Source organism: Saimiri boliviensis, chromosome 11, assembly GCF_048565385.1.
Source record: "Saimiri boliviensis isolate mSaiBol1 chromosome 11, mSaiBol1.pri, whole genome shotgun sequence".
Lineage (NCBI taxonomy): Eukaryota > Metazoa > Chordata > Mammalia > Primates > Cebidae > Saimiri > Saimiri boliviensis.
Window position 1 is genome coordinate 102,762,059 of NC_133459.1, and position 26,369 is coordinate 102,788,427.

The following is a 26,369-nucleotide window of genomic DNA, read 5'->3' on the forward strand; positions in this document are numbered from 1 at the left end:
ATTGAAGGGAGGGCTATATATTCTTTCTGTTAGAAGATTAAATCTCTCTGATGGGACTTGTCCTTTATGAAGCTTGCTGATGTACATACTGTTTTCAGGATATTTGTAAGTTGTTTATATATAAGTGGAGGTTATATATGTGTAAAACGTAAAATATGCTTATCTCTTTATGCTATTTCTAATGCAAAACTTTGGATTTAAGGGTGTACTTGGCTACTTGTGTAACAAACAACTGTCTTCTCCAGTGGAATTAGGTTTGGCCAGAAGATTTCAGTGCCAGGAGTTTAACAGCAGAAAAAGTCCTGTGTTGGACTGCACGCACTTGAGTGAGATCCAAGTTTCCCACTTTGAAGAGCAGATGTTCAAATGCCCCAGAGGAGGAGGGTGGAGACAGAAAATGAGGTGTGAGAAAATATGTGACTCAGGAGGACAGCATGTTTTTCCAAGAGGAGGAAAAGGGCCTGGCTTCTCAGCCCCAGCCTCACGAACCTCCAGCCCCATCCCTTTTCCACCAATAGCAGGCCAGGGCACAGTGCTGTGAGCCTGTGTTTGCTCAGTAATACCTTGGGCTCAAACCCTAGCCCTGGACAATCCACCTCATTCATGCCAGGATGTCTTGGGCATGGTGCCTTCCACACTAAGAATGCACAACTTTCCCTGGGGGCTATTACTGTATCCCAGGAGTTGAGCAAGAGCTTTGTTCAGAGCTGTTATTAATTCGAATTCCTTTGGAGGAGTTGGGATTTCTGAGGAGGAGGGAGGAAACTAGGTGGGCCACAGGAAGGCTCCTGAAGAATGTTCATTGCAGTTGCTTCTTTCTGATGCCCCCTGGTGGCCACATGCAACTAAAATCATCTCCACATGCTCTCACAGTCTTTAGTCCCAGACACCCGACAAAGCCCACTTTGCTGGAGTTGTTGTATATAATCAGCTTGTACTTCCAGGGCCAAAGCTACGTGATCCATTACTGACATATTGCATAGCTTCTTCCCTTGGTAGAAACTCTGTTTTTTTTTTTTTTTTTTTTAAGATGGAGTTTTGCTCTTATCCTTATCTTTTATAACAAACAGCCTGTTACCCAGGCTGGAGGGCAATGGCACAATCTTGGCTCACCACAACGTCCGCCTCCTGGGTTCAAGTGATTCTCCTGCCTCAGCCTCCTAAGTAGCTGGGATCACAGGCAGGTGCCACACGCCCGGCTAATATTGTATTTTTAGTAGAGAAGAGGTTTCTCTGTGTTGGTCAGGCTGGTCTTGAACTCCTGACCTCAGGTGATCTGCCTGCCTTGGCCTCCCAAAGTGCTGGGATTACAGGCATGAGCCACCACACCCAGCCTAGAGTGGATTTTGAGGCATTTGAGGAAAACTCCAAATTTTATAATTCCATACTTCAAATGTGTTTTGTCTATGTGTATACGATGATTAGATATTAACCTCTGCAGAACAAAACATTTATTTTTCATGTCTTGTATACATTTTCTTATCTGGCCAAATTGTGCCAAGGTGCAATTTCTTGTAGAAAAGCTCTCAGACAGGCAGGCAGAGGAGAGCTCTGTGTGGATGACACGCCCCTCCCACGCTGTTCCAGGCTCTAACAAAACTTAACTTTTTAGCTTTACGAAAACTTTCCCTATCTCTATTAGAAATGTACTGAAAGTTTACAGGATCTTATACACCTTTTTTAGGAAGCAAAAAGTGGAGAAAAAAGGCCACAGAAGGATCAACTGTGGAAGATTTTCAATCGTCCTTCATGAAAAGTCACTGCACTCAGATTCAACTCCCAGTAAGTTGATGGGCTTGGGCTGGGTGCTCAGTCTCCAGGGTACCTCCCTGTGGGGTCTGCTCACGGCAGGTACCCACTTGCCATCTGCCACTCCAAGAGCATTTCCTTACACTAGGATGTTGCATGTTCTATTATTTGCAAAATGTAAAGAATTAATAGGGGGGGCATGGGGACTCACACCTGTAATTCCAGCACTCTGGGAGGCTGAGGTGGGTGGATTACTTGAGCTCAGGAGTGCAAGACCAGTCTGGTCAACATGGTGAAACTCCCATTTGTACAAAAAAATGCAAAAATTAGCCAGGTGTGGTAGCTCTCGCCTTTAGTCCCAGCTTCTTGGGAGGCTAAGGTGGGAAGACTGCTTCAGCTCAGGAGGTCAAGGCTGCAGTGAGCCATGAGCGTGCCACTGCACTCCAGCCTGGGTGACAGAGTAGGAACTTGTCTCAAAAAAAAAAAAAAGAATAACTTTCAATAAGATGTGCTTAAGTAGAGTGAAGCATGAACACCTGTTTCTAGCTGAAAATGCAGGGCTCCATGGACTCACTCACAAGGTGTCTTTCAGTCTGTCCGTTCTATCCCTCCCACATGACCCAGAACTGTACCTGGTAAGGGTACTGGCAATGTGAGTGTTGCTGCTGCCTTAGATATATGCATTTCATAGAAGCATAGTGAGTTGGAGCTGGGAGGTGCCCCAGAGAGCACCAGTGCATGCAGTTCATTGGTTTTTCGTATAAGATCCTTTCTTTGAAGACAGTTTAAGGAGAGAAAGTACCTTAAAATGATGCCACTCTTCTCACTGAAATTTTTTGGAAATAGTTATTTTCTTTAAAAACATGCTGTTTTGTTAATATGAAATGGATTTATTATTTTTAAAACACTATAATAAATAAAATTGTCTTTTAAATGTCTCAGTTCTAAAAAAAAAGTGCCTTGGAAATGCTCATTTAGTTTTGGGTAATCTAAATGATTCTGCACAAGCAAAAAATGACTTGTAATCTATAAATCAGTAGCTCTCTACCAGTCCATCTGCAGTGGACTGAACGTTGAATGATAACTGTTCTCCAATGGGGGGGGGGGGGCAGATTTCACCTCAGGTATATAAAATGGTATATATTAGCATTTTATGGTAGATAAAAACCAGAGAAACAAAGGCTCTTTAAGGGTCCTCAATTTTAAGACTGTAAAAGGGTTCTAGAATCAACAGTTTGAAAACTGTTGCCAGTGTATATAGCATAACTCTTACAACATCCCTGCAATGCAGGAATGATTATCTTTATTTTATAGATAAGAAACTGGAGGCTCAGAGAAATTAAGTGACTTGGCAGGATCACAGTGAGTGTATCAGTTATCTATTGCTGTGTAACAAAGTATCCCAGAACTTAAGGCTCAAAACAACAAACACTTAACATCTTACAGTTTCTGTGGGTCAGGAATTTGGGAGCGCTTTAGCTGGGGGGTTCAGGCTCAGGGTCTCTCGTGAGGCTTGGTCAAGATGTCAGCCAGGGTTGCAGTCATCCAAAGGCTTGACTGGGGCTGGAAGATCTGTGGTCTTCCTTCCCTGGCATGTGGATCTCTCCAGCGGGCGGCTGTGTGTCATCAGGACGTGGCAGCCTGCTTCCCCCAAAGTGAACCAAGAGAGAAATACTGAGATGGACGCTTTGGTATGGCCTAGTTTTGGAAGTTATATGCCATCGCTACTGCTTTATTCGATTTGTTAGAAGTGAGTCACTAAACCTAGCCCACACTCAAGGAGAGAGAAATTAGGCAGCACCTTTTAAAGACAGTGTCAGTTGGGTGTGGTGGCTTATGTCTGTAATCCCAGCACTTTGGGAGGCTGAAGCAGGACTGCTTGAGCTCAGGAGTTCCAGACCAGGTTGGACAACATAGGGACCTAATGTCTAAAAACAAAAACAAAACAAAACAAAAACCCCAGAAGGTCGAGGCTTGTGATTGAGCCACTGTACTTCAGCTTGGGAAACAGAGTGAGACCTTGGCTCAAAAATAAATAAATAAGAATAGAATGTTAACGAATTTGTGAACATATTTTCAACCATCATAACTAATAGATAGCAGAGCCAGGCTTCACCCGTGGGCCTTCAAACTCATTCCATTTGCTAATATGAAATGGATTTATTATTATGCAATGAAGTTACTGTATATTGCATGATATGTTAAAAGTCAAGATGTCAGCCAGGGATGACTTCACTTGACTTCACTTGAACAAATTTTGAAAGATAAAGTTAAAGATGAGTGTAACCATGAGTTCAGTAAGGCAAGAAGTGTTGGAAGAGATTTTGTTGCTGTGGCATCTGTCCTGCAGCGAGATGTTGCTTGGCCATCCAGGGCGGACATGCTTACCGCCTGGCCCCAGGCTTTCACACTCTGGCCTTACCTAGAGTGCTCCTCTGTCCACGGCCTACCAGACAGGTTCTAGACCTGTACCAGATACACATGCTCTCTGCTACTAGCCTCTCTGGGGCTAAGAGTGCAAAGTTATGATTCAGGTTCCCTTATAGGCTTATGAATGTCACATAGAAGAAAACCGTCTATCCAGTTGCCTGGATAACGAAATATAAGCTCTTGGCCACAGCATGGTCTGAGAGAAAGAATGTGGATGTATCAGGGCAACTATGGAAAAACAAATACAAATGCAAGATTGTCTGATAGTTCAGTGGGCCAAATTGTCGCTGAGCGGTTCATTCAGCAGACTTTTACTAAGCCTAAATATGTATTACACATCTTGAGATTTTCATACAAGAAATGTTAATTATCAAAACATTTCTCAGTTGTCAGAAGGGAATCCCAAATGTTACCTCAGGCTGGCAACTCCCTTTGGAGTTGACACAGCCAGGACACTAAGCGCTTTGGTGCTGAATGCATACCCTGCACTGTTAGAACTCCACTCTCCACACTGTATTATATGACTGTAATCAAGAAACTTACACTTCTTTCATGCAACTTGGGCTTTTTCAGATTCTGATACAGGACATAGCTTCTGTTCTGATTCTGGCACTGAAATGCAGAGTAACAAATGTCAGGACTGCGGCAGTAAGATTCCTGCCTCCCAAAGAGGCTGCAGGAAAGAACCACCTAAAGGTAAGACTGATCTGGGGCCTCAGAAAGGTGAGAAGGGAGCCAGGCGCTGTTTCCAGGCAATGAACTGTATTTTTAATCTTTTCTTTCCAGAATTTCATTACAGATATAACACTCCAGGACAGAATTACTCAAATCATAGCAAAAGAGGTGGCTTTGTCCAGCCCCATTCTTTAGATGAAAGTAAGAACTCTTCTCCCTGTAAGTACATTTCCTGCATGATCCCATCCATGTCAACAACCTAATGTCCCAGGTATGGAACACCCACATGACACTGGCCATTGCTTCCATCTGGGAAGCCCTGGCCTCTCCATTCTGCTGCCCAGGTCTCATGCACGCGCCTGACACGTCCAAATCCAGCCCTACACCTGGACGGCAAGAGGCTGAGCTGGGGCTGGAAAATATGAAATCGCAGTGACCAAGGACTTTGAAAGTTATTAAGTGCTATGCCAGTGCAAGTTGGTAACAACCCATAAATGTCTGCTGAACAAATAAATGACTTACTGGATAATCACCACTATTACTGTTACTATTCAGAGGTGGCTGATGCTTTAGATACATCCCTCCTGAGAGTCAGCATGTTGAGAAATAGACTATTTTTATACTCCATAGACATCATGTTGCTAACTTCCAATGCAAAAATTTGCTGTCTTTGAAAAAAAATTAAAATCCCACAAATGTATTTAAAAAGATGAATGACATGTCTGCTCTGTCCCAAGCTCTTAAAAGAAAGGAACTCATACCCAAGTAAGGAAAGTTCAAAGCAAAATGGGGTAAGTTCTAAAAGCAGGGCAAAGTGTGCCAAGGGAACAGGAAAGAGGGAAGGAAATACTCCTAGGTTTTTTGTTTTGTTTCGTTTTTTTTGAAATGGAGTTTTGCTCTTGTTGCCCAGGAGTAAAATGGCACGATCTCGGCTCACTGCAACCTCTGTCTCCAGGGTTCAAGTGATTCTCCTGCCTCAGCCTCCTGAGTAGTTGGGGTTACAGGCATGCACCAACATGCGTGGCTAATTTATTTTTGTATCTTTAGTAGAGACAGGGTGTCTTCATGTTGGTCAGGCTGGTCTTGAACTCCTGATCTCAGGTGATCTGCCCGTCTCAGTCTCCCAAAGTGCTGGGATTACAGGCATGAGCCACCGCACCCGGCCAATACTCCTTGTTTTACTGCTGAACGACAGCTATACCTGGTTCTCTGATAGGCGCCACATCCTTTGCCCTCATACCTTCAGAGCTCTTCTCTCCTTCTCTGGGAGAGGGCACCAGGGAGAATGTTTCTTATCTTTCATGATCGCCAGTGCCCAAGAGTTAAGAATGTCATTTACCTGATTGACCTCAGGTGTGTCTCCCCTCCCCACCTCCAGCAGCCAAATCCTCCAACTGCATGTATTCTCTTGAAGTGACAGTTACTAAGACTGCCGAAGCCACAGGGCAGATTTCTTGGCTATCTCCTTGGTCTTGCAGTCTACAGCCTGTGACACTTGTCATGCCAGTGTATGAACGAGGGCTGCAACGGAGTCATCCGCAGTGTGATCTAGAACTCCATTAGCTAACTAAGTGGGTAGAAGTCACAGGGAAGCAGCTCTTCCTCCAGGGTACAAAGACCCTTACAGCACTGGAGCTGACAGAAAATGGAGTAGGCTGTGGCAGGAGGTTGTGAGCCCATCCGTGGACTGGGAGGCAATGTACTTTGTCTGGGTGTTGTAGATGTGTACACTGGACTAGAACTGGACCAGGTGACACTGTGGTCCTTTCTAACTCTGAGTTTCCAGGAAAATCCAAAATTACATTTGGAGACCACCAAAGAATCAAGATTGAGCTCATCAGTGCCTCTTCGTCATGCCCCAAGTCTCGGTGGTCACATGACTAAATCTGGGTTTCTGGGTTCTGCCCTGCCTTGCGTTTCTGAGGGACAATCTCTCCCAGCTTCCGTTATCCAATGGGACCCTCTTGAGGGTGAGGGTAGCCTGGCTACTTGACACCAATGAATAAGGCAGGAGACCTGGAGGGAGAACGAGGGAAGACAGAAGAGAAGAAGAAAAAGAGGGAAAGGGAAGGGGAGAAGGGAGTCTTGGTGATAGAGAAGGCAGATTTGTTGGCCACTGCCTCATCTCTTTTCCTTTCCCTGGCTTTCTTCTTGTCTTCCATAGTGACACTTCCACGTTTTTCTTCTTCTCTGTTTAGTCTCTATTTTCTGAAATTGTCTTCGTAACATGATCATTAGTTTTCATTCCTAGAATCTTAACTCCTAAAATTGAAGAGGATTTCAGGAATCCATTTGGTCCAACCTCTTGGAAGATATTATCCCTCCATTTATCAGATGCGGTAGTTAAAGCCAGAGAAGTCAGACATCATGCACAGGTCACATAGCAAGCACCCAGGGAACCCAAACTCCTGGTTTCTGTCTGCTAATAAAACTCCCCTTATTGTTTATTTTTTTTTGAGACAGTCTTCACTCAGGCTAGAGTGCAGAGGCACTATCTCAGCTCACTGCAACCTCTACCTCCCAAGTTCAAATGATTCTCATGCCTCAGCCTCCCAAGTAGCTGGGATTATAGGCACCCACCACTACACCTGGCTAATTTTTTTTTTTTTTAGCAGAAATGGGGTTTAACCATGTTAACAAGGCTGGTCTTGAACTCCTGATCTCAGGTGATCTGCCCACCTTGGCCTCCCAAAGTGCTGCACTTAAAAGTGTGAGCCACTGCACCCAGCCTAAAACTCCTTTTAAAATTGAATTTCCTTTCCTAAGTTCAGAATACTTCATAGAAATTTCTTTTTAAAAAATTTTATTTTTAGAGACAGGGTCTAACCATGTCACCCAAGCTGGAGTGCAGTGATGTGATCATAGCTCAATGCTTCCATGAACTTCTGGGCTCTAGCGAACCTCCTGCCTCAGCCTCCTGAGTAGCTGAAAAACTTTAGGTACATGCCACCATGCCCAGCTAATTTAACAAAAAATTTGTGGTTAGTATGGAAGGGGTTTATGAATTTTTTTTTTTTTTTTTTTTTTTTTGTAGAGACAGGGTCTTACAATGTTGCCAAGACTGGTCTTGAACTCCTGGCCTCAAACAATCCTCCCGCCTTAGTCTCCCACAGCACTGGGATTATAGGCATGAGCTACCATACCCAGCAAAAGTTCTTTGTTGGGTTGTTTGTTGTCTATGTTTCCCAGTTTTCTGATTTATTAAAATTTTATTAAGTATTTCATTCATATAAAAAGTTCAAGAAATGATACATATGTACCATTTGGGTCTCATTTTGATACTCTGAATTTAATCATAGCTAACATTTTTCAGCTTTTTTTAAACCAAAACGGATCTGTTCTCAGAGAGTGAATTCAAAATCCTTTAAAGGTGAACATGAGCCCACACCAGGAAAGTAAGTATTATTTCATTATTACTAACAAAACATCTCTCACTGGTTGGGTAAATAGAGTGTACTTGATAGTGCATTAACAACCTACCCCAAGTTAACCTAGATGATTATTAGTAGAGCCAGAATTCAAACCTAAACCTATCTAATGCGTCAATCCTTCATTTGTTTATTCAATAAACAAAGTCATTGTGCTAGGTACTGAGGACACAGGACAAAGCCAGCCACGGTCCCTGCTCTCACAGAGCTTACTGTTTTGGCAGAGAAGCCACATAGTGCCAAGAAAGGGATGCACAAAGTCCTACTGATCTAATTTGGTAGTTAAGGGAAGCTGAGCTTCAAAGGGTAAGTATGAATGAACTAGCAAGGGGACCTGGGAGCAGTGAAGAACATTCCAGTCTCAGAAAGCTTCCTGGTGTGAGGAGGAGCTTGGCAAGTTGAGGAATGGTGTGGCTGGAACGCACAAGAGGGAGTGGCAGTGGAGCAAGATGAGGCTGATGAGTGAAGGCTGATGGAATTGCCAGGGCCAGACCGTACAGGGGCTTTTCAGTTCCAGGAAGTATTTCAGAATCTTAGGAGCAAGGGGAAGCCAATTAGGATGGTTATTTTTTTTGCTGTTAATTTGTTTTTATTTTGAGAGACAGGGTCTCCCTTTGTCACCCAGGCTGGAGTGCTGTGGTGATCATATCATGCTGCAGCCTTGAACTCCTGGGCTCAAGCCATCCTCCCACCTCACCTCCTGAGTAGCTAGGACTATCGGTGCAAATTAAAAAAAAAAAAAATTGTAGAGACAAGAGTCTCGCTGTGTTGTCCAGGCTAGTCTTGAACTCTTGACCTCAAATGATCCTCTTACCTTGGTCACCCAAAGCACTGGGATTACAGATGTCTGGCTCCCCCAGTGAAGTTTAAAAAAAAAAAGTTTTTTGGGCCGGGCACGGTGGCTCATGCCTGTAATCCCAGCACTTTGGGAGGCCGAGGTGGGTGGATCACGAGGTCAAGATATGGAGAACATCCTGGTCAACATGGTGAAACCCCGACTCTACTAAAAATAGGAAAAAATTAGCTGGGCATGGTGACGCGTGCCTGTAATCCCAGCTACTCAGGAGGCTGAGGCAGGAGAATTGCCTGAATCCAGGAGGCGGAGGTTGCGGTGAGCTGAGATCGTGCCATTGCACTCCAGCCTGGGTAACAAAAGCGAAACTCTGTCTCCAAAAAAAAAAGTTTTTTTGTTGCTCTGGCTAGAGTGCAATCTTGGCTCACTGCAGACTTGACCTCCTAGGATCAAGTGATCTTCCTGCCTCAGTTTCCTGAGTAGCCGGGAGTAGAGGCATGTGATACCATAGCCAGCTACTTTTTTTTTTTTTTTTTGGTAGAGATGGGGTCCTACCATGTTTCCCAGGCTGATCTTAAACTCCTGCTTTCAAGTGATCTTCCTACCTCGGTCACCCAAAGCACTGGGATTACAAGCATGAGCCACTGTGGCAGGCCCTTCCCTCCACAATTAAGTTTTTTAATCAGAGAATTTAAAATGTTTTTTAGTGTTTTAAAGGATCAGTCTAGCTACTGAGGGAGTAGAAATGAATTAGAGGAGTTACAATTAGAGGACAAAGGCCAAATAAGAAGCTAGTGCAGTAATTCAGGTGAGAATGCTGCAGCTTGGCTAAGGGTGGAGATGGAAAGAGAAAAGTCTGTGTATTCATTCAAGAGCTATTTAAAAGATAGAACCAATGGTGCAGCAGAGTGGCTAATAGTTCAGGCTCTGACTCAGAGCCACTCAGTCTGAACCTACTACCCTCTATCATAGTCTAGCCCAGTGTTTTAAGAACGTTTAAGAATTTAAGAATGTGGCCTTTGGAGACTTCCTGTTTTTTGTTTTTTTGAGATGAAGTTTCGCTCTTTTGCCCAGGTTAGAGTGAAATGGCAAGATCTTGGCTCACTGCAACCTCTGTCTCCTGGGTTCAAATGATTCTCCTGCCTCAGCCTCCCAAGTAGCTGGGATTATAGGCACTGGCCACCACACCTGGCTAATTTTTGTATTTTTAGTGGAGATGGGCTTTTGCCATGTTGGCCAGGCTGGTCTCCAACTCTTGACCTCAGGTGATCACCCTCCTTTGCCTCCCAAAGTGCTAGGATTACAGGTGTGAGCCACCGCACCGGGCCAGCTTTTTGGGTTTGTCTTAGTTCTGTGTCCTTGGGCAGTTTCCTTGACATCTCTGTGCCTCCACTTCCCCAAATGTGAAATGGGAATCATAATAGTGCCAAACTCATTGAGGACTGAATCCATACACACAAAGCACTTAGAATGGTACCCAGTTCATAATGAGTACTCAGCAAGTGATGCCTGTTACTGTATTGTTGACAGTGGAGACGGATGGGATATGGGGAGAGAGGACTCTGCACCACTCTGCCATCCCCTACCGAGAGTATTTCATTAGTTGCGGGCCCCTGATGCTGGACCACCTATTGCTTGGAGGATCAATTCAATGTGTTAAAATAACTTGCAGAACTGACTGATGTTCATATGGCAGGGGAGAGGGAAGAAGGGATGTTTTCTGAAGATGATACTGCTCACAAGTGTTTTATGTACCAAAGAAGTAATGCTTAACAGTGGAAACCTGAAGCTAGGGGAAGATGTGAGGGTGGCTCTATGACAGCCCTGTCAACAGGCAAGTTCTCATGGCATCCCTCAGGGCCACTGCTCATGCTTGAGAAAAGTGTAACTTCAGGCAGTAGCCTTCACAGACTATGCAAATAACCCCCAAGAGCCATGCTCTGCACGACCTGAACAGCCCAGTGGCCCTGCACCCCTAATTCACCTAGAGCAGACTTCAGCCCATCCCTAAGAGACAGAACCCATCGCAGTGCAGCAGGCAAGTGCAGCCTGTTTACTTCAAAAGGAGCGGCTTTTATTTTTTTATTGCTTCTGCCTCCTTGGGGTGAAAAAGCTCACTGGTGCCAGAATTAACTCAACCCAAGGTACCTGTAATTGGTAGTTTTGTGTATTTGTTTTATAAAAATGCAAGGTAGAAAGTTGGCCCCCAAAGAATAAAAACAGAATAAAAAATGTCTTTGGAGTCTTGCCTCTTCCTGTACCAGAGGAAAATCAGATAAATTCTGGGAGGAAAAACCCTCATGGTCATGGCAACAACCTTTTTCTGAAGCTCAGCCGTGGTCAGCCACATGGGAGCATGAGAGCTACGAAGGCAGCGGGTGCACAAATCCACCCACACCCAAACCACACACATAGAGCTATTACCGACCACGGAGCTGACGTGAACAAGAGTGTGGTAGAAGGTGGTGCTTTACACAAGTATCAATGTGCTTTTGTCTTCCAGAAAAAATCGTCACGCTTTCAGGACCTACAGCTCAGACCTTGCAACACCCTCACCCCATTTCTACTCCTGCAGGATATCTGGAAGCAAATCCTTAGATGACTTTGATAGCACTGAAGAAACAAAATCTAAGGTGAGGACTTAGAAAATCATTCAAGAATCCTTGCAGCTCATAAGTTTGATCTTGATGACCAAAGAACTGATAGCTCTTAAGTTACTACAGTATCAGGGCTTCAGAAAATGCTCTGCCTAAAGATATGTGCTCAGTACTAAGCTAAAGACACACAGCCTCAGCGCTGCATGGTCTATATTATTCCTAAAATGGTTCCAAGGGAAATTTCCTGGAGAAAGTGATTTGTGGCTGGTGCCTCAGCTACAGGATATCCCTGGCCCGGGCTTGAACGCAATGGATCTGTTCCAGTGACACTGTGATCAGGGTTGCCAGTGGTTTCCTATTTCAAGTCACTAACTCGAATCCCCAGGCCACTTTCAAATGTTTACAAACGCATGCGCTGTATCCCTGAGTACCCTCTCAGTGGTTATAGCTCCCAAATCCCCATCAATGGCCCTTAAGAGCTGTTCTTTTATTCTTCCTCTGCGGCAGGGAAACAGCCCAGCTGGCGGCTGACCTCACCCTCTGATTCATGCCCATCAGTCACGTGCTGGTCTTTTTTTCAATCCCTTTCCCTAACAAATATATTCCATCTCAGACTGGTCTCCTAGGAAACCAACCCTCAAAAACAGAAATAGACCAAGTGGAAAATAGGAATACTACAAAAATTCCACCTTGTAATGTTTAATGAGAGAACCCAATGAGCAGAAACAGCAGTTAGTTTATGTAATTAAAATGTATGGACTTTTTCTCTGCAGAATTTAAACTTGGCTTTGGATCATGCCCTAAGGACAGCAACCATTTTGAAAGAAACTACAGATCAAATGATTAAAATGATTGCAGAAGATCTTGCTAAAGCACAGAGGTGGAGGAAGCGGCTGAAATACTAGTTCAACGCCAGGCAACAGAAAAAAATGCAAAGAAAACTTGATCTTCCCCCAAAATGTATTTTGCTTGCTACAGAATTTAGGGATATAACTTTCTAGAGAAAACACACAAAACTATAAGAAATGTGTAACACAAAGTACTTACAAGGAAAAAGAAAAAAAGAAGGGATTTCTAATTCTTAAAATCAAAAGCAGTAAACAAGTACTTATTTTTAATAAATCTAGAAAAAAAGAAAGGACTTCTGATTCTTAAAATCAAAAGCAACCAACAGGTATTTATTTTAAAATAAATCTATGTTCTTCCTAACTCATAATAAAAGAAATCAAAACAAAACAATGAGTTTCCTTTTATCTATTAGGTCTGAAAAAAAATTGAAGTGTGAAGGAACCCTGTGTGAGGATGGAGGGAAACTGGTAGTCTCATAGGCTGTTGGCAGAAATGCAACCTTTTTGGGAGACTATTTGATAATATCTACCAAGTTCTACGAATTCTAAATCATGTACCTTCAGAGCAGCAATTCCACCACTAGGAATTTCCTTTATATACAAGTCATACAATGTCGCATGATATATGTAGAGGGAAGGCCACTGGAGCACTGATGGTAATAACCCCAAGGGGGAACTAATCTAAATATCTCCTGTGATGCTTCATAAATGACAATACTTTGTAGCCACCAAAAAGAATTATCTGCAAAATAGTGAAAGAAGCAAGATGCCTAGGCATATATATATATATGTACTTCTAACCTCATTTGTATATATTTTTAAAGAGACAGGGGTCTTACTATGTTGCCTAGGCTGGACTTGAACTCCTGGGTTCAAGCAGTCCTCCTGCCTTAGCCTCCTGAGTGGCTGGGATTACAGGTAAGCACTGTGTGCCTGGTTCTTCATTTGTGTATTTTTTTTTTTAAGGGTATACATATTTTCAGGAAAGATATCTAAAAATTTTTTTTTTTTTTTTTTTTTGAGACGGAGTTTCGCTCTTGTTACCCAGGCTGGAGTGCAATGGCGCGATCTCGGCTCACCGCAACCTCCGCCTCCTGGGCTCAGGCAATTCTCCTGCCTCAGCCTCCTGAGTAGCTGGGATTACAGGCACGCGCCACCATGCCCAGCTAATTTTTCGTATTTTTAGTAGAGACGGGGTTTCACCATGTTGACCAGGATGGTCTCCATCTCTCCACCTCGTGATCCACCCGCCTTGGCCTCCCAAAGTGCTGGGATTACAGGCTTGAGCCACCGCACCCGGCTCTAAAAAATCTTAAGTGAACTTCTAGTAAATGAAACTGGGAGTTTTGGGGGAGAAGGGGTTTTTACCTTATTTTCTGTACTATATGACAGTCTTACAATATACTTACGTTATAAATAAAAATTTTTTGTTTAAAGATATCTTAAAATCAAAAATTTGCAAAAATAATAGCCTTAGATTAATAATATTTTGGAAAAGACAATTCATTAAAACTGTGTACCAGAGATTAAGTAAATATGTAATGTTTCATGTAGACCAGAGCAGGCATTTTATTTTTTCACAGCAAGCTTTTGATTTGCTTCTTTAAGACTGATTTACTACCTCTTTAGTGACAGCAGAGCAGGGTTTGGCTCTTTCCCCCTTTCCTGAAACTTCTGATCTTCATTCACCCCAGACATTCAATGAATGGTTTCTCAACTCCCAAGTTTGGCTCAGTGGTCAGGAGGGAGCTGAATCTGTTCCTACTTTAGATTTTTTGTGCCAATGTGGGCAGTTGCTATTTGTCCAGCTGGCTGGAGAACGGGCTGTTTTTAACTTTGGGGCTTATAAATTGGTTTAGGGTACCCTGGAAGAGATAAAGCAGAGGTCAGTCTGAAAATACCTCTGACTTTATGGTCAACTTTACTTTAGGCTGTGGCACTGTAAAGAAGATAGCAAGGAACTATGGGTAGTATTGTAAGAGAAAAAACAGAGCTTAAACTCTGCATGTTCTATTAAATAAAACTTATGGGAGGTCATTTTCTTTTTTGGACTAAGCTCCTGCATGAGATCCCAACAGACCAGACCAAGCTAGAATGGAGTCACTCATGTTAGGTGCCATGTAATCAAACTGAACTTTAAAATAGGCCTTTTTTTTTTTTTTTAACAAGAACCCAGAACATTCACAGTATCCCATTAGAAGGGGCCCCATCAACCTGAGCTGGCATAAGGAAGTCCCCTCTGCTGCAACCCAAACAAAGACACCTATTGTTCCTTTTTTTCTACTCTCTTCTGCCTTTTCTGCCTATAAAACCTACTCCCTGCACTCAGCCTTTCTATTTCATAGATGGGATGCTGCCCAATTAATTAATTGCTAAAAAAGGCCAATTAGGTCATTGGACTCAATTTGCTGACATTTTGTTTTTTTGGCAGTTCTAAAAGAGGCTTCCAGCTTCATCACATATCTCAAATTAATCACAACGTGCTAACCTGTTTTAAAAGCCAAGTGTCACTATCTCATTCCCAAGTTTAAAAATCACATAATCTCTGGCTTGAAGTGTTCTTACATGATTTATTTGTTCTTAACCTTTTTTGGGCTCATCCTTTTTTTTTTTTTTTTTGAGACGGAGTTTCGCTCGTTACCCAGGCTGGAGTGCAATGGCACGATCTTGGCTCACCGCAACCTCCGCCTCCTGGGTTCAAGCAATTCTCCTGCCTCAGCCTCCTGAGTAGCTGGGATTACAGGCACATGCCACCACGCCCAGCTAATTTTTTGTATTTTTAGTAGAGACGGGGTTTCGCTATGTTGACCAGGATGGTCTTGATCTCTTGACCTCGTGATCCACCCATCTCAGCCTCCCAAAGTGCTGGGATTACAGGCTTGAGCCACCGGGCCCGGCTAGGGCTCATCCTTTTTTGAGAATCTGGTGAAAGCTATGGAGTCTCCCTTTCCCCATGCTTTGTCTTCTCATGGAAAAAAATACATTTTTAAAAGTTCACGGACACCCTGAAACAAAGCCACGGAACCTTGCTTAGAAACATCTACCATTAATGAATATTTCTAAATCCCTCAAATTAACATTTATAGAAATTTGTAATTATAATTATTTTTGATTTAAAAAATATGGCCCATTTCTGCTTTATCAAACCATATTCTAAATGTAATTTTCCATTTCCTTGAAGATTAGGGGTCATTGTGAGCAATCACTGCAACATGACTAATCTAATAAACAGAAAAAAAGAGCAGGCAATGCCCTTAAGGAGTTTTAGTAAGGCACTAGACTCTGATTTACAAGGATAACTTTATACTTACTGATTCTGTAGTCTTGGCCATCTCCTCCCTCATGCAATTCTTTTGTGTCAATTCTTATGATCTCTCTTCTAATTCTGTTCCAGTAATAAACCAGAAAAACAAGCTTATGAAGTAAAAATAATGGTACCCCTAATGCTGGGGGTCAAGGGGCTCAGCATTGCCTGACAGCAGTGGTGCTGTAAAAAACCCTCGGGAGTCTCCAGGGTGCAGAGGACTTTTAGTATTTACTCCAAGGTCTAGCTGTGCTCTGGCTGCTTGAAGCTGCCAGTAGGTTGCAGTGGGACTGTCTGTAGAGGGCTTTTATCATCTTTAAGAGATAACCATCCCCTTTAGTTAACTATTAGATTTTGCAAAAGAAATCTCATCTTTTTATCCTTTCTATTGTAATCTTGTTGTTAATGAATTATATAAAATAGGCCTAATTTGTACTCAAAATGAATATGTATTTATATTTAATAGACAAAACATTGTTTTGGTAGTAAAAATTTTCCTATAGGAGGAAGACATTCCTTGCTCCTTTGATTCTAGAAGAAATCTGCTTGCATCCCAATAGGACTTAGCAAGGGTATAAAATACCTAGGGAAGAACTGAGTTATGGAGGTGTCATATCTTACACGACAATGTGGGGTCAGGCCCTTTGGGGCTCAAATCCAAGAATTTTGAGACCTTGTGAACTCCTGTTGTGACCCTGGAGCAGTTGAGGCTAAGGGTCTAGGAACCAGATAACAGGATTAATAAAGATATCCTTACTTATTTTTTACTAATATATGGTTGAAGAATGTGAATCCACTGTACTTTATAAACAAAGTACATTTCAACAGGAAGCAAAACGGTGCTTCAGAGACAGTGAACAAATGGCTGCTGTTGGTTGCAACAACAAAAAGGTCTTTTTCTGGGTCTTGAAATCAGAACCTGTAGTGTGTGTGTGTTTTTTTTTTTTTTGAGACAGGGACCCACTCTCACCCAGGCTAAAGTACAGTCATGTGATCACAGTTCACTGCAGCCTCCACCTCCTTAGTTCAAGCAATCCTCCTGCCTCAGCGTCTTGAGTAGTAGCAGGGATCACAGGTGTGTGTCTCCGAAGCCACCTTTTTTTTTTTTTTTTTTTGTAGAGATGTGGACTCACTACTTTTGGAATCTTCACAGAGAAAAAGAAAAAAAAAAAAAGATATGGTCCACTATGTTGTACAGGATGGTCTCAAACTCCTGGGCTCAAGTGATCCTTCTGCTTTGGACTGTCATTTCTAATTCTATGGGGAAAAATCAGCTTATACGAGGAATTCATGTGAGATGCCCTCTTATGCCTTCAAATTCATAAGAGATTTACTAAACAAAGGGTCTCTGCAATTCAAAGTTTAACATATATGTGAAATATAGGACCCAAAGCATCCGATCTCAGTGTGATCAGGGTAAAGTGGTCACTGAGATGTTAAGGGATCGAATGAATAAACAGTCCAGTGTTTGCTGTCATCAGACTTTTAGTTCCATTTGTTCCAGGCCATTGGATTAATCTAAGTATCTATCCAGTACATGTTCTCACCCTGGAAAGGGAGTCACTGAGGCATACAAAGATCTCAGATAAAATGCAGACACCAAAAACTAATCCTCTTACTGGAGATGTATTGTTTTCATGCCTAATTTGCAAAGAGGGCTGTTTATTGTGCCAAGCTCTTCCTTTTGACGCACTCATCCACACCAAGTTACATGCATCTCTTTGTGTCTCAGTTTTCTCAGCTTTAAAATAGACATGATAATCACAGTACCTATGCTCACAGGAATACATGAGAAGACTGAATGAGTTAATAAAAGAAAGCATTAATTAAGCATTTGTATATTATTACTTTATTATCAATACTTAGCAAATCAATATTTAGTGAAGTTATAAGATAACGTATCAAAAGTTGGCCAGGCACAGTGGCTCACACCTGTGATCCCTGCATTTTGGGAGGCTGAGACAGCAGGATTGCTTAAGGCCAGGAGTTTGAGACCAGCCAGGGCAACACAGTGAGACTCTGTCTATATGAAAACAAACAAGCAAAAAGACAAACCCCCCGAAATTAGCCAGATGTGGTAGCACATACCTGTAGTCCTGGTTACTTGGGCAGCTGAAGCAAGAGGATCACTATGGCCCAGGAGTTCAAGATTCCAGTGAGCTATGATCACACAACTGCACTCCAGCCTGGGTGACATAGCAAGACCCTGTCTCTATTAAATAAATAAATAAATAAATAAATTTTAAAAAATCAAAAGTAGGTATATTTTCTATATAGAAAAAACCCATTTGAAAATAATAGAAGATTCAACCCACAATGAAACTACAAAAATAAGGTATTTTGACAACGTGCAGTAACTATATAAAGAAAATGAAGATTCTGAAGGTTATAAAGATTTAGATAAATGAAAAGACATTCCACATTCCTGAATTATCAAGTTTCAACATTATAAAGATATTGATTTTTCCTAAATTAACCTATAAATAATGTAAAGATCAAAATAACTTTTTTGAGAACTCAACAAAATACTATGATTCATCTAGAAAAATCTGATAGAAAATTTCTGAAAAATAATAGTAATTTAGGTGGATGAAACAGCGACTTCTCCCACTACATATGAAAACATACCATGAATTGAAATAGGGAAAAAGAAATGCAAAACAAACTGTAGGTCATTAAAAGAGAATCCAGACATAGACCACAATACAAATGGAAATTCAGTCTATGATAATGGTAGTATTTCATATTAGTTGGGGAAAGAGAGATTATCCAATAGGATCTGGTATAACATCTGGCTGTTTAGAAAGGAGTGAAGCTGGACAACTATGAGATACTCTATTTAAAGTCAGGGTTCCATGCAAGAAATAAACTTCTCTAGATATTTCAAGCAGAAAGGGATTTAATACAGAGAATTAGGTCCTTACAAAAATCATTGAAAAAGGAGTAGGAGCAGAAACTGGAGACTCGTGATCATTTTACCATCTGTGACCCAAAGGACAGGAAGCTAGTGCTGCTGCCACAGCATTAACTCACACCCACGAAGCAGGTGAGGAGACACTAAGATGTGGAGTCTGGTTGCTACAAACAATTCCTGTCTGCAGGAACTTGTCTACTGGCACAGTAGATAGCCTCTGCCTTCAAATCTTGACCAAGTGCACATCACTGTTAGAATGTAAACTGTTCACACCTTACTTAGAGTCTGAAAAACTTCATGTTTAGCCTTTCATCCACTGTGGTATGGGGTAAGGAGGCATGGGATGCCACACCACGGGCTAATAGAGAACATCTAGCACAAGTTCTTACACTAAAACCAATTCCAGATGGGTGAGTTACCTGTAAAAAAAATACAGTGAATCTGTCAAAATGTTATAGAAGAAATCATGTGTGAATTTATAATCCTGGAGTGTGGAAGGTATTTCTAAGTAGTACATAAAATTCAGAAGCCAAAATGGAAAAGTGATGGATTTATCTATATTAAAATTAAAAATAGATATCCATCAATATTTAAATGCACAAATCTCTTGACCACTGCTAGGAATTTACATTATGGAAATGTTTGTGTAAGTCTGCAAAGGTAAGTACTCAAACAATGCAGCATTATTTATAAGAGCAAAACTCTGAATCAATAAAACTATGGTCTACTGTATGACAGAACACTATGAGGTCAAGTAAAAGAAGAGATCTGAAACAAAGACATTCCCTTTGTTTAACAAAACACACCTGCAGACATACATTATCTAACCTTATATAGTAGGATTGCATTATTTTTGAAAAAGTCATTAGGAGCTATCTTGGTGGGAATATTATGGTACATTCTTGTTCTTCTTTGTTACTCTAATTTAGAACTTTTAAAATTTCAAACTTTCCCTTCTCCCCTACAGAAAAAACAAACCAGGATAATTTTTAAAATTCTATATTTATTTTCTCTTAGAATGTTCGTGATTATTTTTGGTTTTCTAATTTAAACATACATGATTTCAAAATTATATAAAATTGTGTTCTTTAGAAGTATGTGGCAAGATAGTATACACTGTGAAATCACTCCATTTCTACTAATGACTGAATTATTTTACATGTAAAACAAACTGAATTTTAGTTGAAAGAAAAACTGCACTTATAGGAAACAATTCTATCATACATACACATTTCCAGTTTTTACTTCTACAATCTCTTTACTTAAAATCTTTCTTTCTCAAAAAAACTATTCTTCAGCATGAGACAGATATAAGTATCCAGCGGGTAATTAGTATGTACACAGGTGGCTGTGAAAATCACCCACAACTCTAATATATTCTGCTCCAAAGGTGAAAAAATTTTCTTTTAGAAAGCATTTTAACATTTCTTCTCAACATCTACAAGGCAGCAGCAATATTTAAATTATCAAAAATGGCAACTTCAGTAATACATAGTCATAAAGGTCCTTAAGAAATGTATTTGAAAAGCCATTATTCCATAAAATATTTACATTGTTTAAATTACATGACAGCAACATTTTCTTTCTATTTTAGTTCAACATATTAGTAAGAATCTCTAAACCCTCCAAAAAGAAAAGCTATTCATCCTTAATAAAGGAGATTTTATCCTTGGGTTTATTCAGCATCTTTATATCATCCAACAGCTTTTTGGGTGTTAAGATATGCGTAGAACCTGGTAGGAGAAAAGAGAACTTTTCAGAGGCCAGCAGTTAAATCAGTTTTCCTTCACTTAATATAATGTGTTGTCCTTCAAATATGCAAAGTACAGTAGCCTGGGGCAATTTAACAAAATTTCTGTAAGATCTACCTGAAATCTGCCTATGCTACAATGTTTCAAACCTTCCTCACTACTGAGCATGCTCAGTAACTTTTCAGAAACAGGCCATTCCTAGTGCTTTATCTACTTTGTGCTATACATTGGTACACAGAAGGGCAAAACTGGAGATTACCCTATCCTCAGCACTGTAACAGTTATTGTTTAATAACAGAGACCTACTAAGCAGTGCTGCAGGTCAAGGCTTAACACACAAATCCAACACCTCAATGGGTCAGGAGGGTTTACCTATCATTGGCTTTGACTGAAATTCTTACTTATTTTTTGTAGAGATGGGGTTTTGCTTTATTACCCAGGCTGCTTTCAAACTCCTGACCTTAAGTGATCCTTCTGCCTTGGCTTCCCAAAGTGCTGGGATTACAGGCATGAGCCACTAGCCTGGCCTGAAATTCTTAAAACTCAATTCCACACAGGCCTTGCCAATGTCATGTCCATATCCACAAAAACTTGAAAACATATTTGAAGTAGAGATGTATTTGTGCATAAAAAACTATTTAATAGTTAAGCAAATGTACAGAACATACTATTTTAAAGGAGCAAGCTCCTCTTCATCAAATAAGCATATTTAAAAATAAAACTATCAAAAAGTTAACCAGGAAAAACCCTAATACATCAGATAAAACACATTCTAAGATTAACAATGTTTTTTGCATTAAATTTTGTCTCAAATGTATAATGCAAGATAACATTTTACATGTGTATTTTTGCATTTAGAGTCTGTATTTAAAAACAGAAAAATCTTACCAATAATAACTTCACAGGATTTATGTGCCTGAGAAACTTCATAAGCACAACGCATTTCAGAGTATGTAATCCCTCCAATTACAAAAACAATCAGCTTTGACCCGTTTCTGCGGTCTTCTAAATAATTAGCTCTGGGTTTCTGGCGAGCACTAAAAAGCAATTTTAAAAAAGTAAACATGTTATAAACATTTCCAAAGCCATAATGCTTGTAGACTTAAAAAGCCTAACTCAACCAAACTCAAACTTGCTACCAATTACACTGATTTTTAAGGAAATGACTTAACCATAGTATGACTAGAACACCAAGGGTTAAGCAAGACAGCCACATTTCAAAAACAGTTTTAACAAATCACGTATAATCTGGCTTGGCATTTTAACCTATAGAGTAGAGCTAACACCCTCCCTTATTATTTCATAATAAATAATATATGTGAGAAGTCTGCAACTTCTTGAAATTAAAAAAAAAATACAGAGTGGCACTGATAAAGTTTTGAAGTCGTGAAGAGGAAAGAGGCAAGTATTACTTTGGAAGCTGATGTGGTATTTGGTTGTTCCCTGCTGGAACGTAATTCAGGAACTTATGACGGTAGGAGGTTGGCTGTTAAGAATCAGACCTGGGTTTTGATTTGTATTCTGCTTGTTTTTGATTCAGTATGACTTTCAGCAAGTTAATTAACTTCTCCTCTAAACCTTAAAGGACCCAGCAATCCCATTACTGGGTATATATATCCAGTATATGTATTTATATATATAAACATATATATATAAATATAAACTATTTATATCCAAAGGATTATAAATCGTTCTACTATAAGAACACATGCGCTGGGCGCGGTGGCTCAAGCCTGTAATCCCAGCACTTTGGGAGGCTGAGGCGGGTGGATCACGAGGTCAAGAGATCGAGACCATCCTGGTCAACATGGTGAAACCCCGTCTCTACTAAAGATACAAAAAATTAGCTGGGCATGGTGGCACGTGCCTGTAATCCCAGTTACTCAGGAGGCTGAGGCAGGAGAATTGCTTGAACCCAGGAGGCGGAGGTTGTGGTGAGCCGAGATCGCGCCATTGCTCTCCAGCCTGGGTAACAAGAGTGAAACTCCGTCTCAAAAAAAAAAAAAAAGAAAAGAAAAGAAAAAAAAAGAACACATGCACACGAATGTTCATTGCAGCACTGTTTACAATAGCAAAGACCTGGAACCAACCCAAATGTCCATTGATGATAAACTGGACAGGAAAAATGTGGCACATATACACCATGGAGTATTATGCAGCCATCAAAAACGATGAGTTTGTGTCCTTTGTAGGGATATGGATGAACCTGGAAACCATCATTCTCAGTAAACTGACACAAGAACAGAAAATCAAACACCACATGTTCTCACTCATAGGTGGGTGTTGAACAATGAGAACACATGGATACAGGAAGGAGAGCATCACACACTAGGGTCTGTAGTGCGGAAATAGGGGAGGGACAGCGGGAGGTGGGGAGTAGGGAAGAGATAGCATGGGGAGAAATATCAGATATAGGTGATGGGGAGGAAGGCAGCAAATCACACTGCCCTGTGTGTACCTATACAACGATCTTACATGTTCTTCACATGTATCCCAAAACCTAAAATGCAATTTAAAAAGGGGGGGAAAACAAACAAACAAAAAAATCCTCAAAGGTTGTTACAAGGATGAAATGAAACAACGTAGAGAACATACTAAGTAGGGAATCTGGTGTTGGGTAATAATACTCAATAAATAGTAGTGATTACTTTTTAACATTCCTCCTCCAGATTGCTCTAGATTTCCAGACTCCCATATAGTGGCCACTAGCCACATGAGGCTATTTAAATTTAGTTAAAATTAAATAAAATAAGAAATTCAGTTATTCATCCACACCAGCCATATATCTAGTACCCAATAGCCACATGTGGCTAGTGGCTGTCACATACAGTGCCGACACAGAATGGTTCTATTACTGCAGAAAGTTCTATTGGTTAGCACTGCTCTAGAGCATAGGAATTACTTTTTTTGTTCACAGGTTCCACTGGTAAAAATTATTAGCTTTTGTTTGAAAAGTAAATATTTCAAAATAAACAAATGCATTTACAAACAAATATATATTAATGTATAAATGACCTATATGTACTAGAATATATCAGGAAAGCTTAATTTCTTATTTTTTAGGTAAAAATAAGTACCCAATGGTTCACTTTGTTACCTACTTCGAGAGCCACTGTTCTGGATGACCTACAAAGTCTTGCAATATAGGATCTCATAGCAAATTTTTGTTTTTTTAGAGATAGGGTCCTGCTATGTTGCCTAGGCTACAGTGCAGCAGCTGTTGACCAGCACCATCACAGGGCACTGCAGCCTTGAACTCTTAGGCTCAAGCGATCCTCCCACCTCAGCCTCAAGTAGCTGGACATACAGGTGTATACCACTGCATCCAGCCCCATCAAACTTTTAATAAGGTTATTTTCTTTTTTCTTGAGACAGAGTCTCGCTTTTGTCACTAGGCGCCAGGCTGGAATGCAGTGGTGCAATCTCGGCTCACTGCAATCTCTGCCTCCCGGGTTCAAGCAATTCTCCTGCCTCAGCCTCCTGAGTGGCTGGGACTACAGGCATGCACCACCATGTCCAGCTAATTTTGGTATTTTAGTAGAGACGGGGTTTCGCCATGTTGGCCACTTTGAAAGATGAAACAGGAACAAGACACACTCTTGTTCCCATACAAAGTCAAGAATGTAGTAAAAACATAAATTTGGCTTAAAAACTGTATCAACAGAGAGAAATAAAGAAGGCAAAAGAAAAGGAGACAACACCGCTGAAAACAATTCTATTTCTAAGCTTTTGAATAGCAATTTTAGAGCAATGGGATTATATTTAATTTGTTTCAGATACATGTGAAGACTGAGAGATATAAAGATAATAATTAAATTCCTAGATCCTGAAACCTTCCCTCTAAATAGCACCAAAAAGCACTGATTAAAATAAGAGCAAATATGTTTTTAAACCATAGCTGAGAATAAACAAGTCAGAGAAATCTCCAGGAGCTGTTGGTAAAAAGGAGGCTAAATATTAGAATAATAAACTGAGTTGAGGCTTGACCTGCCTTGTGGAGTATTTTCCAATCTTAGCAAACAAGGGGCAAGCCCTGGGTATTGTGCAAGATAGAGATTGGGAGCTGACACCCTGCATAAGGTCAGGACACCCTCAAAGGCAAGGGGAGATGCAAGGAAGCTTCTTACCTGGTAATTTAGCCACACGACTGTCTGATGAGAGTCTTAGGTGTTAATTATACTATATTCATGGTCTGAGGAACCCTAAACTGAGAAATTAACACGAAAAAGAAAAAAACCTCTAATCTGGCAAAAGGACACCACAAACCTGTCTGAAGGGACCTGTTCTCAATGCTGGCTACCATAATAAACTCAGCATTCAAAATTACAAAACATATATGGAAATAAGTAACTATAAGTCTGCAGAAATAAAAGGCAGCAGAATTGAACCTAAAGAGTGTAAAATAGTGAAATTATTAGATACATACTACAAATTAGGTTGTTTAAAATGACAATGGACAATAAAGTAGAAGCATGACAAAATAAGAAATGACAAAAAGTCCAAGTATATTTAAAAAAGAAATGTGATAACTTCTAAAATGGAAAAATAAAGTCACTGAAAATAGAAAAAGAAAAAACAGCTTATACAGCAGATGAGACAAAGTGTAAGGGAGAACTAAAGAGCTGAAAACTAAATCTGAAGAAAAATTTCTAGAGTGAAACACAAGCAGAAGAAATAAAAAAGTGTAAGAGATTGGGAGACATTATGACAGAATAAGATGTTCCAACAAAACCAAGACTACAGAAGTGGCAATATTTGAAGAATTTATGAAAGATATGAATCCTCAGATTCAGGAAACATAAATTTATCCCAAAGAAATAAAAAAAAAAATAAATCCTCAGATGTACACAGCACAGGGAATATACAGAACCAACAACAAAAAACAACCAGAGAAAAAAGGCTTATTACCCACACACGTACAAGAAGACTGACAGAAAACACAATCCCTCTACTTTCCCAAGAACTAAAGTAGGACCTTGGAAACAGCAGAATAATTTTCTACAAGTGTTGAGTGAACACACCTCAGCTCTCAGAAATTCATAGGTGGCTAAGAACAATGACCAAATGAAGAAATGAACGAAACTATGAAGACTACCACCACTGGCTGGGAATGGTAGCGCACGCCTGTAATCCCAGCACTTTGGGAGGCCGAGGCGGGTAGATCATGAGGTCAGGAGTTCAAGACCAGCCCGGCCAACATGGTGAAACCCTGTCTCTACTAAAAATACAAAAACTGGCTGGGTGTGGTGGCACGCGCCTGTAATCCTAGCTATTCGTGAGGCTGGGGCACGAAAATTGCTTGAACCCAGGAGGCAGAGGTTGCAGTGAGCCGTGACTATACCACTGCACTCTGGCCTGGGTGACAAAGCAAGACTCTGTCTTGGAAAAAATAAAAAACAAAGAAAATCTAAAAAAAAGACTACCACCAACAGACTCACATGAAAGGATACACTTCAGAAAGAAAGAAACTGAGCCCACACAAAAGGAGTGGTGGGCAATTTAACAGGTTCACATACACATACAACTGAATTTAAAAAAACAATAATGCTGCTTATTAAATTGGGGGGGGGAGAAGACATAAAGTGAACAAAAATCAAGTATTGTAACATTTAAGGGGTGCATGGTTTATATCCAGTTGGTCTAAGGTTCTTGTATCATTCAAGAGGAGGGCGGAGATACTAATTAATCTTAGACTTTGTTGAGTCAAATATGTGTAGTAATAAACTGCTACAAGAATAAAAACAGATAACATGATCACCAAACATTTTGTAGAAAGGAAAAAATAGAACAAAACTAAAGAAAAGACCTCAGTCCAAGGGAAGTGACCTAAACACTCAGATACATATAAAAAAGAGTGTTCATTGCATACTGTTTGTAATA

General features: G+C 40.6%; 2 protein-coding genes across 8 annotated transcripts in view; one reads left to right on the plus strand and one right to left on the minus strand.

Moving 5' to 3' along the window:
- Positions 1–12,592, plus strand: part of AKNAD1 (AKNA domain containing 1) — a 38,007-nt gene extending 25,415 nt beyond the window's left edge. Inside the window, exons 10-15 of the mRNA XM_010343974.3 lie at positions 1,685–1,782; positions 4,753–4,875; positions 4,966–5,073; positions 8,168–8,249; positions 11,579–11,708; positions 12,446–12,592. Coding sequence (XP_010342276.3) covers positions 1,685–1,782; positions 4,753–4,875; positions 4,966–5,073; positions 8,168–8,249; positions 11,579–11,708; positions 12,446–12,577 — 673 coding nt within the window. The 3' untranslated portion in view covers positions 12,578–12,592. The remainder of the gene's footprint in view (positions 1–1,684; positions 1,783–4,752; positions 4,876–4,965; positions 5,074–8,167; positions 8,250–11,578; positions 11,709–12,445) is intronic.
- A 921-nt stretch (positions 12,593–13,513) lies between these two features.
- STXBP3 (syntaxin binding protein 3) overlaps positions 13,514–26,369 on the minus strand; it is a 76,206-nt gene continuing 63,350 nt past the window's right edge. For 2 of the 7 annotated variants that reach the window (XM_074381310.1, XM_003933388.3), the window contains 2 exons: positions 21,378–21,526; positions 13,514–20,471 (listed from right to left, as the gene is read on the minus strand). In XM_074381310.1, the coding sequence (XP_074237411.1) occupies positions 20,377–20,471; positions 21,378–21,526 (244 nt within the window). In that variant the 3' untranslated portion in view covers positions 13,514–20,376. The remainder of the gene's footprint in view (positions 20,472–21,377; positions 21,527–26,369) is intronic. The other 5 variants (XR_012512550.1, XR_012512547.1, XR_012512551.1 and 2 more) reach the window with 5 other exon arrangements.